This window comes from Thalassophryne amazonica, chromosome 15, assembly GCF_902500255.1.
Source record: "Thalassophryne amazonica chromosome 15, fThaAma1.1, whole genome shotgun sequence".
Taxonomy (NCBI): Eukaryota; Metazoa; Chordata; class Actinopteri; order Batrachoidiformes; family Batrachoididae; genus Thalassophryne; species Thalassophryne amazonica.
In genome coordinates, this window is record NC_047117.1 from 29,186,874 (window position 1) to 29,201,136 (window position 14,263).

General features: G+C 45.1%; 1 protein-coding gene across 2 annotated transcripts in view; it reads left to right on the forward strand.

The window, feature by feature from the left end:
* Positions 1–14,263, forward strand: part of LOC117525865 (phosphatase and actin regulator 4A-like) — a 33,206-nt gene extending 18,943 nt beyond the window's left edge. For both annotated transcript variants that reach the window (XM_034187798.1, XM_034187799.1), the window contains 3 exons: positions 11,176–11,340; positions 13,146–14,106; positions 14,145–14,263. In XM_034187798.1, the coding sequence (XP_034043689.1) occupies positions 11,176–11,340; positions 13,146–14,041 (1,061 nt within the window). In that variant the 3' untranslated portion in view covers positions 14,042–14,106; positions 14,145–14,263. The remainder of the gene's footprint in view (positions 1–11,175; positions 11,341–13,145; positions 14,107–14,144) is intronic.

Consider the following 14,263-nt stretch of genomic DNA (forward strand, 5'->3'; position numbering starts at 1 on the left):
AACGTGCGGGCAGAGTCGCATGTCGGGCTGAACCCGACCGCGGGGGGTCGCGACAGGAAAAACACCTCCGTTGGAAACCTTAACGGGCAAGTTGGAACATGCCCAAGCTGTTAAACAGTTTCTCAGTTACTCACTTGTTGAAAGCCATCAAAAGCCACCTGAATTTTACAAATGGTTTTCAACCCGGAGGTGTTTTTCCTGTCGCGGCACACACAGATTTGCCGAGTCGTCACGGAAACGACTCGGCGAATTTGCGTGCACGTCTTTCATTACAAAATGTCCCTAAACAGTGGAATGTCCGCATAAAGTCCTCATGCCGGCCTCTTCTGAATCTTCTCTGTTCTTTCACGACGTCCTGGGTGAATTAAGCCTTAAATTAGGATGTTTTCAGGTCGAAACGGGCCGACAACGGCGCCTGGAAGCGCTGCACGACGTTCCGCTGAGTGGGAAGTCCTTACACCGACAGAAACACCCCATAATCTCTCATCAGCCATTAAACTTTTCACCGAAAACCAGCTTAATTTCTCGAATAGTGTCCACTCGGATATTCCTCACAGGTCCAGAAAAAATTTTGATAAAGCAACGCGCGCCGTCTCGAGAAGCGTGTGAAACAAAGGAATTCAGCCGAGAGGGTGGGACCACATCTCACTCAAGGCCTGCCCACAGGGAAATGACGTCACTGACACGCATGAAAAAACTCACGCATGTGCACGAGGGTTCAAGCATGATTGGTGTAATCGCACGTCATTCAAATCCATACAGTAAAAAAAAAAATAAAAGTGTTGGTTTATTATCTAATAGACCTCGTGTGTGTGTATATATATATATATATATATATATATATATATATATATATATATATATATATATATATATATATATATATATATATATATATATATATACAGTGAGGAAAATAAGTATTTGAACACCCTGCGATTTTGCAAGTTCTCCCTCTTAGAAATCATGGAGGGGTCTGAAATTTTCATCTTAGGTGCATGTCCACTGTGAGAGACATAATCTTAAAAAAAATAAAATAAAAAATAAAAAAAATCCGGAAATCACAATGTATGATTTTTTTTTTTTTTTTTTTTTTTTTTTTTTTTTTAATAATTTATTTGTATGTTACTGCTGCAAATAAGTATTTGAACACCTGTGAAAATTAATGTTAATGTTTGGTACAGTAGCCTTTGTTTGCAATTACAGAGGTCAAACATTTCCTGTAGTTCTTCACCAAGTTTTCACACACTGCAGCAGGGATTTTGGTCCACTCCTCCATACAGATCTTCTCTAGATCTTTCAGGTTTGGAGTTTCAGCTCCCTCCAAAGATTTTCTATTGAGTTCAGGTCTGGAGACTGGCCAGGCCACTCCAGGACCTTGAAATGCTTCTTACGGAGCCCCTTCTTAGTTGCCCTGGCTGTGTGTTTGGGGTCATTGTCATGCTGGAAGACCCAGCCATGACCCATCTTCAATGCTCTTACTGAGGGAAGGAGGTTGTTTGCCAAAATCTCGCAATACATGACCCCATCCACCCTCCCTTCAATACGGTGCCGTTGTCCTGTCCCCTTTGCAGAAGAGCACCCCCAGAGTATGATGTTTCCACCCCCATGCTTCACGGTTGGGATGGTTTTCTTGGGGTTGTTCTCATCCTCTAAACATGGTAAGTGGAGTTGATTCCAAAAAGCTCTATTCTGGTCTCATCTGACCAGATGACCTTCTCCCATGCCTCCTCTGGATCATCCAGATGGTCACTGGTGAACTTCAAACGGGCCTGGACATATGCTGGCTTGAGCAGGGGGACCTTGCTGCCCTGCAGGATTTTAAACCATGACAGCATCATGTGTTACTAATGTAATCTTTGTGACTGTGGTCCCAGCTCTCTTCAGGTCATTGACCAGGTCCTCCTGTGTAGTTCTGAGCTTTCTCAGAATCATCCTTACCCCACAAAGTTATCAGGTTTGACAGGCAAGACGGGCTGGACACAAATGCAGGACGCAGGTACACAGCTCAGTGGAGTTAAGGCGTTTACTCTGTAAACAGGCTGGAGTCGTACACAGTTAGGCAGTCCAAAAAGAGCAGTAGTAACAAAAACATCAGGCTTAGCCATGGTCGAGGTACACAGGCAGGTAGTCAAAAAACACGATGAGGCAAATGAAGCAAGGCAAGGAAATACAAGAAACAGAGCTGGAAAGAGGCACAAGGCACTACAATCTGGCGAGGGAGTAAGGCACAAAGGGAAGCTTAAATACACCCAGGTGATGACGTGCAGATCGAGAACAGGTGTGCGTGGAACACACCAGAAGGAGGGCGTGACCAGTCAGAGGGAAACACCCACCACCAAGAGCCAGCAGAGACAGACAGGAAAGACAGACCCAAACAGAAAAAACCCCAGCAAGTGAATAAACAAAATGTAAATGAAAACCGCAAAGCCAAGAAATAAAGGCCAGCAAAACCCAAATCCTGACAGTACCCCCCCCCCCCCCCCCCCCCAAAGGCCGGCCCCCAACGGCCCAGGTGCGGCAGGGTGAGAGGCATGAAAATCCCGAATGAGAGGGGGGTCCAGGATAAAGCGGGAGGGTATCCATGACCGCTCCTCTGGGCCGTACCCCTCCCAGTCCACCAAATACTGAAACCCGCAGCCCCTCCGACGCGAAGCCAGAAGCCGACGCACAGAGAAGACCCCCCCACGAATCGGACGGAAGGCGGGGGAATGGCTGGAGGGTACAAAGGGCTGGACATAAAGGGTTTGACATGACTGACATGAAAGGTGGGGTGAACATGCATAGAACCAGGCAAACGGAGACAGACACAAACAGGGTTAATGACCTTGGACACGGGGAAGGGACCAACGAACCTGGGAGCCAGTTTACAAGGCACACCCCGCAACGGCAAATGCCGGGTGGAGAGCCAGACTTTCTGACCAGGCGTGTAGACAGGAGCTGAGGACCGTTTGCAGTCCGTGGCAGCTTTGTATTGCGCCGAGGAATGGCATAGGGCACGATGTTCCCGCTCCCAGGTTCATTGGCACCTGACAATCAGACTTAGGGCAGACGGGACCGGGGACCAAAGGGTGGAGGAAGAAAACAAAGAGGGGGGATGACCAAACACCACATGAAAAGGGGAGAAACCAGAAGAAGCAGAGGGCAGACTGTTGTGAGCTAACTCAGTCCAAGGCAGTTGGGAGGACCAGGTAGAGGGATGCTGAGAACACAAAATTCTAAGACCTTTTTCCAATTCCTGATTAAATCTTTCAGTCTGACCATTTGCTTGGGGATGATAGCTGGACGTGAGACTGGAGGTGGCCCCGAGTAAGTGACAGAACTCCCTCCAGAACCTGGACACAAACTGTGGGCCCCGGCCGGAGACGATATCCTGGGGAAAACCATGGAGACAAAACACATGAGTTAACATAATCTCAGCAGTTCCCTTGGCAGTAGGCAAACTGGGCAATGGCACAAAATGGCACATCTTAGATAATCTGTCTACTACAGTCAAGATCACAGTGTTGCCACGTGAGGGGGGAAGACCAGCTACAAAGTCTATTGTAATGTGCGTCCAAGGCTGTTTGGGAACGGGCAGAGGTAGTAATGAGCCCGCCGGTTGGGCGTGACGAGGACTTATGCATAGCACAACTATGACAGGCATTAACATATTCCGTAACATCCATAACCATATGCGGCCACCAAAAACATTGTTGCACTACATGAACCGTCTTTTTGATTCCAGGATGACACGAAAACCGGCTATTGTGGGCCCACTCGATTACTCCCCCCCCGAGGGCGTCCGGTACAAATAACTTGCCCGGTGGACAATCAGGAGGCACGTAAATGTTGCGGAGGGCCTCCTTTACTGGTGATTCCACCTCCCGCGTAATGGCTGAGATAAAACATGATGCTGGGAGGATATTGCCAGGGTCAGAAGGTGTATCGGCTTTTTTGTATTGTCTGGACAAGGTGTCTGGCTTCCCATTTTTCGAACCAGGTCGATACGAGATAACAAAGTTGAATCGGCTGAAAAAGATTGCACAACGGGCCTGATGAGCATTTAAGCGCTTCGCAGTGTGAAGATAAGCGAGGTTTTTGTGATCTGTGTACACTAGAAATGGTAATTGTGTCCCCTCGAGCCAGTGACGCCACTCCTCCAAGGCCACTTTTACCGCCAGCAGTTCGCGGTCGCAGATGGAGTAATTTTGTTCTGCCGCCAACAACTTATGGGACAGGTAGGCGCATGGATGCAATTTCTTATCTGTGGGAGTCATTTGCGACAGAATCACTCCCACACCGATATCGGAAGCATCGACCTCGACCACGAACTGCTGTGCAGGGTCAGGAAGGTGTATCACAGGGGCTGCGGTAAAGCATTGATTTAGGACCCGGAATGCCTCGTCACATTCAGGTGTCCACTTGAATGTCTGAAGGGACAAGGTTGCGTTATGGAGAGGTGCAGCGATGGTACAGAAGTTCCTAATAAATTTCCGATAGAAGTTAGCAAATCCCAAGAATCTTTGTACATCTTTTTGATTGCTTGGAACTGCCCACTCACGCACTGCCGCCACCTTGTTTGGGTCCATTTGAATCTCTCCCTCGGAGATGACAAATCCAAGAAACGATACTGTGGACCTATGAAATTCGCACTTTTTTGCCTTGACGAAGAGGTTGTTCTGTAATAAGGTCTGCAGGACAGAACGGACATGCTGAGTATGTGTGCGGAGATCGGGAGAGAAGATCAGGATGTCATCCAGGTAAACAAAAACAAACTTATTTAAGCATTCTCTTAAAACGTCATTTACCAAATTCTGGAAGACTGCTGGGGCATTTGTGAGCCCAGAAGGCATCACCAGGTACTCATAGTGCCCAGTTGGGGTGTTAAAAGCAGTCTTCCATTCAACTTCCTGTTTAATTCTGACCAAATGGTAGGCATTACAAAGATCTAATTTTGTGAACACTTTAGCACCCTCAAGCAGGTCAAAAGCGGACGAAATCAGTGGCAGAGGATAGCGATTTTTAACCGTGATATCATTTAACCCCCGATAGTCAATGCAAGGACGAAGTGACTTATCCTTCTTTTCAACGAGGAAGAACCCGGCTCCAGCGGGGGATCATGATGGACGAATCAATCCAGCATCCAGTGACTCCTGGATGTACGAATTCATCGCTGCTCGTTCAGGAGCTGAAAGAGAAAACAGATCGATGGCACAGTCGTACTCCCGATGCAGAAGTAGAGACTTAGCCTTAGCTTTGCTAAAGACTAGCGCTAAATCGTGGTAACAAACGGGTACGCCCTCTAGATCAGAGTTGCTAATATTGGTCAGAACCTCAGGTGCAGACAGGCAAGACTTTTCGCAAGAAGATCCCCATGCTTCAATTTTACCCTGAGTCCAGTCTAGACTAGGTTTATGGCGTTGCAATCAAGGGTGCCCCAGAATCACAGTGAGTCCTGTTATCAAATACATGAAAACTAATTTTTTCAGAATGATTGCCAGAGATTATCATGCAAACAGATTGGGTGCGGTACACAATTTGACCTAATTCATGGCCATCCACCGCACGGACCACCAATGGGCGTGAAAGCTGATAAAATTTCAGATGAAGGGACCTGGCAACAGAGGGTGACATGAGATTAGAATCAGCCCCAGAATCAATGAATACAGGACATTCTATGGTGGTATGGTCAGATGAAAAAGTGGCGATTAAATCATTCTGAAGACGTATGAATTGAACTTTGACTCACCTGCACTACACTTCTCGGCCGCACTGGGGCACCCTTTACTGGACAGAGGGTTGCAACATGACCTGACTGACGACAATAAAAACAAAGTCCTTCCGCTCGACGCCGCTCACGCTCCGCCAGGGAGAGCCGTGTCCGTCCCACTCGCATGGGCTTCTCTGCAGATCTGGGAGGAGCGTTGCTTCCAGAGCGGCTGGAAGTGGATGATCGATCCGACGAAGAGAGGATTTGCTGGGCGTAGTGGTGGCTGTCTTGGCGGGGGAGGTCTGACAGACGGCGATCAGTCCGGATGCTATGCTATCAGATCATCGTCGTTCGGCAAGTTTATCGCCACCAGCCGGTCTTGGATGACGTCACTCAAACCCCGGAAGAAGACATCTTGGAGTGCTGCCTGGTTCCATTCGCTCTTCGAGGCGAGGATGCGAAAATCGATGACGTAATCTGCCACATGGCGGCTGCCTTGCTTTAACCTCATCAGCGAACGCGCGGCCTTGCACCCCGGCGAGGTGTGCTGGAAGACCTGCTCTAGAGTGTGAGTGAAGGCCGCCAGGGAGGAGCAAGATGGCGAACCGCGGCTCCACTCCGTCGTGGCCCACGCTGCAGCCCGGCCGTTCAGGTGAGTTATGACGAATGCTATCTTCGCCCTTTTGGACGGAAACATTGACGCCATTAATTCAAAATGAAGTTCACATTGTGTAATAAAAGGCTTGACATTCCCAGACTCTCCGGAAAAACGCTCAGGTCGGGAGAGTTGATGACAGACCACGGGTACAGGAGCCGGCGGGGCTAATGACGGTCCCAGAAGTGGTGCATCGGCGAGAGCCGTACTGGTCGTAGCCTGATGCTTAATGGTAGTGAGTAGTTGCTCCATCTGAGAGCTCACTGAGGCCATGAAAGAAGCCTGCCACTTGGCTAACTCACTAATCCCTGAGTTCAGAGCGGCTAGCTGGTCCTCTTGCAGAGCAAGCTGCCGACTGTGGTGGTATACCACCAGCTGAAAGGCGTCTGCGTCTGCTGTGTCCATTGTTGGCCAGGTTGTACTATCAGGTTTGACAGGCAAGACGGGCTGGACACAAATGCAGGACGCAGGTACACAACTCAGTGGAGTTAAGGTGTTTACTCTGTAAACAGGCTGGAGTCGGTACACAGTTAGGCAGTCCAAAAAGTGAGATCTTGCATGGAATCCCAGACCGAGGGAGATTGACAGTCATCTTGTGTTTCTTCCACTTTCTAATAAATAATCATCAGTTGTTGTCTTCTACCAAGCTGCTTGCCTGTTGTCCTGTAGTCCATCCCAGCCTTGTGCAGGTCTACAGTTTTGTCCCTGGTGTCCTTAGACAGCTCTTTGGTCTTGGCTATGGTGGACAGGTTGGAGTGTGATTGATTGAGTGTGTGAACAGGTGTCTTTTATACAGGTAACAAGTTCAAACAGGTGCAGTTAATTCAGGTAAAGAGTGCAGAATAAGAGGGCTTCTTAAAGAAAAATTTACAGGTCTGTGTGAACCAGAATTCTTGCTGGTTGGTAGGGGATCACTTATTTGCAGCAGTAACACACAAATAAATTATTTAAAAAAATCATACATTGTGATTTCTGGATTTATTTTTTTTAGATTATGTCTCTCACAGTGGACATGCACCTAAGATGAAAATTTCAGACAGTTTTGAAACACTTGGTATTTCACACATTTTAATTTATGTTTCAAATACAAAAAAATGAAAATTTCTAAAATTATCTTCCTTAAACTCAAACTGAAAGCAAATCTGTACAACCTGATATAAATTCATTAAAAATATAAAAGCCAAGATGATGGGTTGCATAAGTAATGGAATGCTTTAGTGTAATACCTATAAATCAGTTTTATTGCCAGTTTTCTTCAGACAAGTCGGAATGGAAACATGAACATTTCCAAGTCACTGAATATGTCTTGGACTTTTTTTACATAAATTATGTGTAAATACAAACAGTATGGCACTCTATGGTAAATCTGCATGGAGTAGACAGTTCTCAAAATCTGAGTAACTGTGCAAGAAGGAGAAGAGTGAGGAAAGCCACCAAGACACCCAGACAACCCAAAAGAAGTTATAGGCTTCCCTGGCTGTGATTAGAGAAATTGTGCACAGTGCAAACTTTGCGTTTTGCATCACTCTTGGTTTCATAGTGGAGTAGAGCAGAGAAGGATATAAACAAATCAAATTTAGCCTTGCATCTCAGATGTACCTTCTAAAATTTCAGGTCTTCATTTTAATAAAATCGTTTTCTATACCACTTCATCATGAAGCTGTATAACTGGTGATAAAACATGCACTATGCACATCTTGGCTTTTATATTTTTAATTAATTTATATCAAGTTGTAGAGATTTGCTTTCAGTTTGAGTTTAACGTCGATAAATTCAGAATTTTATTTTTTTTTATTTTTTTAATGCATAAACAAAATGTGTGATTGATTGATATATATAAGGGGTGTAACGATACACAAATCATGATTTGGTACATACCTAGATTCTGAAGTCACGGTTTTGGTTCATTTTTGGTATAGTATGGGAACAAAATGCAAAACCTAAATTTGCTTCTTGTTTAAACCAACAATTTATTGTAATATTATACAAACAGGAAAATAAAATAATTGCAAAGTGCTGCCGGGTAATAAGTTAAATAAACCGTTCTCTTTCTATTAACTGTTTGTTTGTTAATATATCTTTTTAAATAAAGTTTTGAAAACAAAAACATTGTGGGAGAGGCAAAAAAAGTGAGTAAAACCACCTTAAAATATTTAGAACCACAAATACACTTGGTTCTTGGTTTGTTTATTTATTTTGCCATTAAAATTGCCCATCACTTATTAAAATAAAATAACTTCTCAAGCCCAGGGCTTCTCAAAGTCTGTGGACTATTTAATCACAGCGCAGCAAATGAGGTCAGTAGGCTGAGCGAGACCGAGTGAGGAGGATTGTAGATATCCCTCCGCTCAGTGCTTTCAGGCTGCTGCAGCCTGCGGAGGAGGTGGAGACCTGCTACCGCTTTGTCACAACAGAGACTTTCACTTTCAGTCGCCAAACAGAAACGTTTCTGGTAACGCCAGGAAAAGTAGTTGGATTTGTCGTGAGTTGCTTTAGAGAAAATAAGTCGTCAAGAGGGTTTGGGAAGTCGCCAGATTTATTGACAAAGTCGCTAAGTTGGCAACACTGAATGTAAACACATGCAACACGAACTCACCCGTCAACAGCCCTGTACCAAACCGAACGGTCGGTGTGTGTGTGTCTATATATATATATATATATAATATATATATATATATATATATATATATATATATATATATATATATATATAAAATATGAAGAAGCAAGAACGTGGACTCCCAAGATTTCATGTACGAGGTCTGTTAGAAAAGTATCCGACCTTATTATTTTTTCCAAAAACCATATGGATTTGAATCACGTGATTACATCAGACATGCTTGAACCCTCGTGGGCATGCGAGAGTTTTTTCACGCCTGTCGATTACGTCATTCGCCTGTGGGCAGTCTTTGAGTGAGGAGTGGCCCACCCTCTCATAGATTTTTTTTTTTTCTTCATTGTTTAGGAATGGCTCAGAGACTGCTGCTTTGTTTGATCAAACTTTTTTCAAAACTGTAAGGCACAACTGAGTGGACACCATTTGATAAATTCAGCTGGTTTTCAGTAAAAATTTTAACTGCTGATGAGAGATTTTGGTCTGGTAGTGTCGCTTTAAGGACGGCCCATGGCGCCTGACGGCGATCTGTGCTTCGAGGCGGCAGCGTCTCGCCGTTTCAAGTTGAAAACTTCCACATTTCAGGCTCTGTTAACCCAGTAAGTCGTCAGAGAACAGAGAAATTTCAGAAGAAGTCGGCATGAGGAGTTTATTCGGACATTCCATTGTTAACGGACATTTTGTAATGAAAGAACGTGCGGGCAGAGTCGCATGTCGGGCCGGACCCGACCGCGGGGGGTCGCGACAGGAAAAACACCTCCGTTGGAAACCTTAACGGGCAAGTTGGAACATGCCCAAGCAGTTAAACAATTTCTCAGTTACTCACTTGTTGAAAGCCATCAAAAGCCGCCTGAATTTTACAAATGGTTTTCAACACGGAGGTGTTTTTCCTGTCGCGGCGCACACAGAATTTGCGCGCAGGTCTTTCATTAAAAAAATGTCCTTAAACAGTAGAATGTCCGCATAAAGTCCTCATGCCGGCCTCTTCTGAATCTTCTCTGTTCTCTCACGACGTCCTGGGTGAATTAAGCCTTAAATTAGGATGTTTTCAGGTCGAAACAGGCCGACGACGGCGCCTGGAAGCGCTGCGCGAGGTCCTGCTCCGTGGGAAGTCCTTACAGCGACAGAAACACCCCATAATCTCTCATCAGCCGTTAAACTTTTCACCGAAAACCAGCTAAATTTCTCGAATAGTGTCCACTCGGATATTCCTCACAGGTCCAGAAAAAATTTTGATAAAGCAACGCGCGCCGTCTCGAGCAGCGTGTGAAACAAAGGAATTCAGCTGAGAGGGCTGAACCACATCTCACTCAAGGCCTGCCCACAGGGAAATGTCGTCACCGACACGCGTGAAAAAACTCACGCATGCGCACGAGGGTTCAAGCATGACTGCTGTAATCGCACGTCATTCAAATCCATATAGTTAAAAAAAAAAATAAGTGTCGGTTTCTTATCTAATACACCTTGTATGTCAATTGTGTCAGTACCATGGCTCAAGCAGTGGGTCACCCCTTTGAGTCTGGTCTGCTTGAGGTTTCTTCCTCAATATCATCAGAGGGAGTTTTTCCTTACCACTTAATATTTAATTGAATAAATATAAATTAGTTATTATTATTAAACCATTGTAAACTGAGGAATTTTGTTCCTGTCATGTACATCCTGTCAGTCTCTGTTACATCCACTTCCTTTGTCCTCTGCTTCAGATTAATTTGGCTCAAAACTGTCATCTCATCACCAGATGTAACTGCCTCGTTATCTTCTGTCTCATACAAGCTTTCATACACTGACAAAATAACGGTATTCCTCTGAGCTGCTTGTGGGCATTGAGATTGTTTTCAGTTCAGCGAGCCTGCTGATGTACCTCTTTGACATCACACTATGTTTACTGCATTTCAACTGCTTTTGGCCTCACAAGACCAAACAGTGCTGCTGCAGGGGTCATATTTTGTCAAAATAATTTGTTTTAAGATCACAGTTCAAGCTCCTACTGACCTACAGCTCTACATACACAAATAACCTTCCTCTGGATAGATATTTAATCACGGTATCACAATTATTCTTTATCGCAATTTTTTTTTTTTTTTCAGACATCCTGATGTATCATAAAGGTGTTAAAAAAAAAAAAGTTGATGTACAGATGAATTTGGCGATGTTTAATGTTAAACGTTAGTCGTGTTAAAAGTGGGGTTGATACTGAGTTTCTGATTTCTACAGGGTTCTGGCTGCTGTGGACATTGCTGATCCTCTTCAGTGTTTTTTGTGCTTACCGTCATCGCCGGGCAAAGTTACGCATCCAGCAGCAGCAGAGACAGAGGGAGATCAATCTTATCGCCTATAATGGCGCCTGCAACTATCCGCCATCCTCAGTGCTCGACCTCAGTATGTTGAGCCTTTTTATTTTATTTACCATCTTTAATTTCAGCTTTGGTGAAGTAATTTTAAGACTCTTTCACACATGGGCTATAAGACGTGTCTCCTGTGTTCATAATAATAATAATAATCCTCCTGTTGTGGGCAGGGGAAAAAGATGGCGCAACCGTTGCATAAAAGTTGACCCAACTTTTTCCATAGTCCCAACCTAGTAACAAGTACATGTGATTCTACAAAAATTATGTGCAGAAAAAGGATGGTTGATTTCTTGAGCGGCTGACGTTGTAACAGACTAACTTCATGAATAATAATGATGCTGTATTTAGAACAAGTATCTTCATACATTTCATATGCTTCATGCAATTTTTTTTCAGTGCATCTGAATTTGTGTATAAAGTAATGTTCAAGAAGGGAATAGACGAAAAAACAAAGTGCCGGCCTGCACACCACTCGGTGCACAAGGCTGACAGAGCTGTCACAGGTTTCATCATTTGTCAGTTGCTACACGTTCATTTTTGACTCTCTTCAATAGTCTGATCATGAATGACACACATTCTGTAGCCTTAAAGGACCAAACCAGCCATTTGGATCTTGAATTGAAAATAGATGAATACTATGCACATCACATACCAGGTAACCAAGTAATTTTGTTATGTTTCTCCATTAGAAATATTAGAAAATGATGTTGTTATAAATAAGTTCCATAAATTCTTCTCACTCCTTTTGAAATATGTAAACAAAGACAAGTGTCTGATCATTTCTGTTGCTTTATTTGGACACATCATGTGCTACCAATGTACATATTTGTCATTTTTCCTTTTTTGTCAGTGTAGTCATATAGAGCAGGTACGTCAGTGCGATAGATGTTGGACTATCAATATAGATGTTGAACTACCAATAAATGGAACAAGTTTTGGCGGGAAGAAGTAACTTGAGATGGGCTGGCATCCCATCAGGCAAAGTTGGAGAGTTTAAAGGACACACTACGGTGTCAGTGGATAGACATCAAAGGGGAACATTAGCACGTCTCCCATTGCCGATTTCTGGAACCCATTTTTTTTTTTACTTCATTTTCTATACCTGCTTCTTCTAGACAAGGGTCATGGGGGGCTGTTTCCTAATCCAGCAGTGACTTTCCTAATCCAGCAGTGACAGGGCGTGAGGCAGGGTACAACCTGGATAGGACGCCAGTCTATCACAGTGCCACATATAGACAGACAAACACAGTCACACTATCACACACACTTACGGTGAAATAAAGTTTCCAATTCACCTAATCTGCATGTCTTTGGAAGTGGGAGAAAGCCGGAGCACCTGGAGGGAACCCACGTGAGTACATTTAGAACTCCACACACAAAGAACCAGGTGGGAAGCGATCCCACGGCCTCCTTGCTGAGAGGCAACAGTGCTAACCACTAAGCCACCCCAGTTGTTCACTTCTGGGGCTCATAAAACAATCAGATACCCAATCGGGGCATGACAGCATCTGTCATCTCTGGTCATTGTATAATGTATGAATGCAGAATCACCAATTGGGAAAATTGTGAATAATTGGATGTAATCTATGCAAATATGGGGAAACATGCATCTTATTTTAAATTTAGAGGCTGCTTTGGGTTTTTTAGTGCGTTTGTGCATCTTGAAATAAATAATTTTGGGTTGAATGTGTGTCCGATTACCTCATTTTTGGAATGTGGACGTCATTCAGGATAGAAAATTGGCATTAGGAAACCACCATTGCTTGAATACAGCAGCTTCCATGTTAACATACTGTCCATGTTTGAGGTGTCCTTTTTGTTTTTGTTTTTTTGTAGGTTTTCTGGCTTCATTCAAGTTGCCGTCCTATGAGGAGGTGGCAGCACAGCCCAGTACGCCGCCTCCACCTTACAGCTCTGTGTTTGCACTGGAGGGAAGTACCACAGCAGGTCCGAGCAGTTCTTACCCACATCATCACCACCGGCACCCTTGCCCTCCTTACCTGGTCTCCGGCCCTGGACGCAGTGGCATGGCATCTTCTCTGAGCTCTGACAACTACACCAGCTGCTCCTGCGAGTCGTGCTCCCTCACCTCGCCCTCCAGCACCTCCTTCTCTGTCCAGGTGACAGACGAGACATATGAAAGCAGCCACATGTCCGCACCCAGTGAAGCTGGGGGCGACTCTGGTGTCACATCTAGGGTTGGCGCTCCACCATCTCCCCCGCCAGCACCTTCACTGCAAGCTCCACCGGATGTTGTACCTGTAACTTCTCCAGATGTAACACAGAGACATTCCTCGCATGGCAGCGAAGGAGTCTCACCTTCAGCTCCACCACCCTCTCTCCCTTTCCACACTCTTTATCCCTCCCGTGCGTCACACTCTGTTCACCAGCCACTGCCCCCTCTCATCCTGTCACCCTGCCTTCCTTCTGGTTATGTCCATCCTCAGGTTGTTTCAGAACCACTCAGAGGCGTGACATTTCAAAAAGACAAAGACGAGACTTTGCCCCCTGGTTTATCTCCCAAGTCTACTACGCCTCCCAATAAACAAGCCCTCTTTTCCTCAGATGTGTTCATTTTTGGGCACTGTGGCATCAAAGAGGAGGTAAAACTTGAAAAGGAAGAGGATGGTGATGAAGAAGATGATGACGAGGAAGACCACTTCAGCCATCGACGGCTAACAGGAGACTCGGGCATTGAGGTGTGCCGCTGCCATGTGAAGAGAGAGGAGTAAGAGATCGAGGAGCTGCAGAAGAGGCACTTTGGGAGCAGAGAGGCTGTGAGAGAAGGCATTAGGACTAATATGCTGCATGACAGCATGGACTGTCCCCTCTGAGTGAAGGCCGCTGTCCGGTCGCCACTCCTGGGTGACTGAGCTGAACAGCTGGGTCACGTCTCCTTATCTTCCACGGGCATTGTAGAGATGGGCGAGAATATGATCACCACAGAAACATCA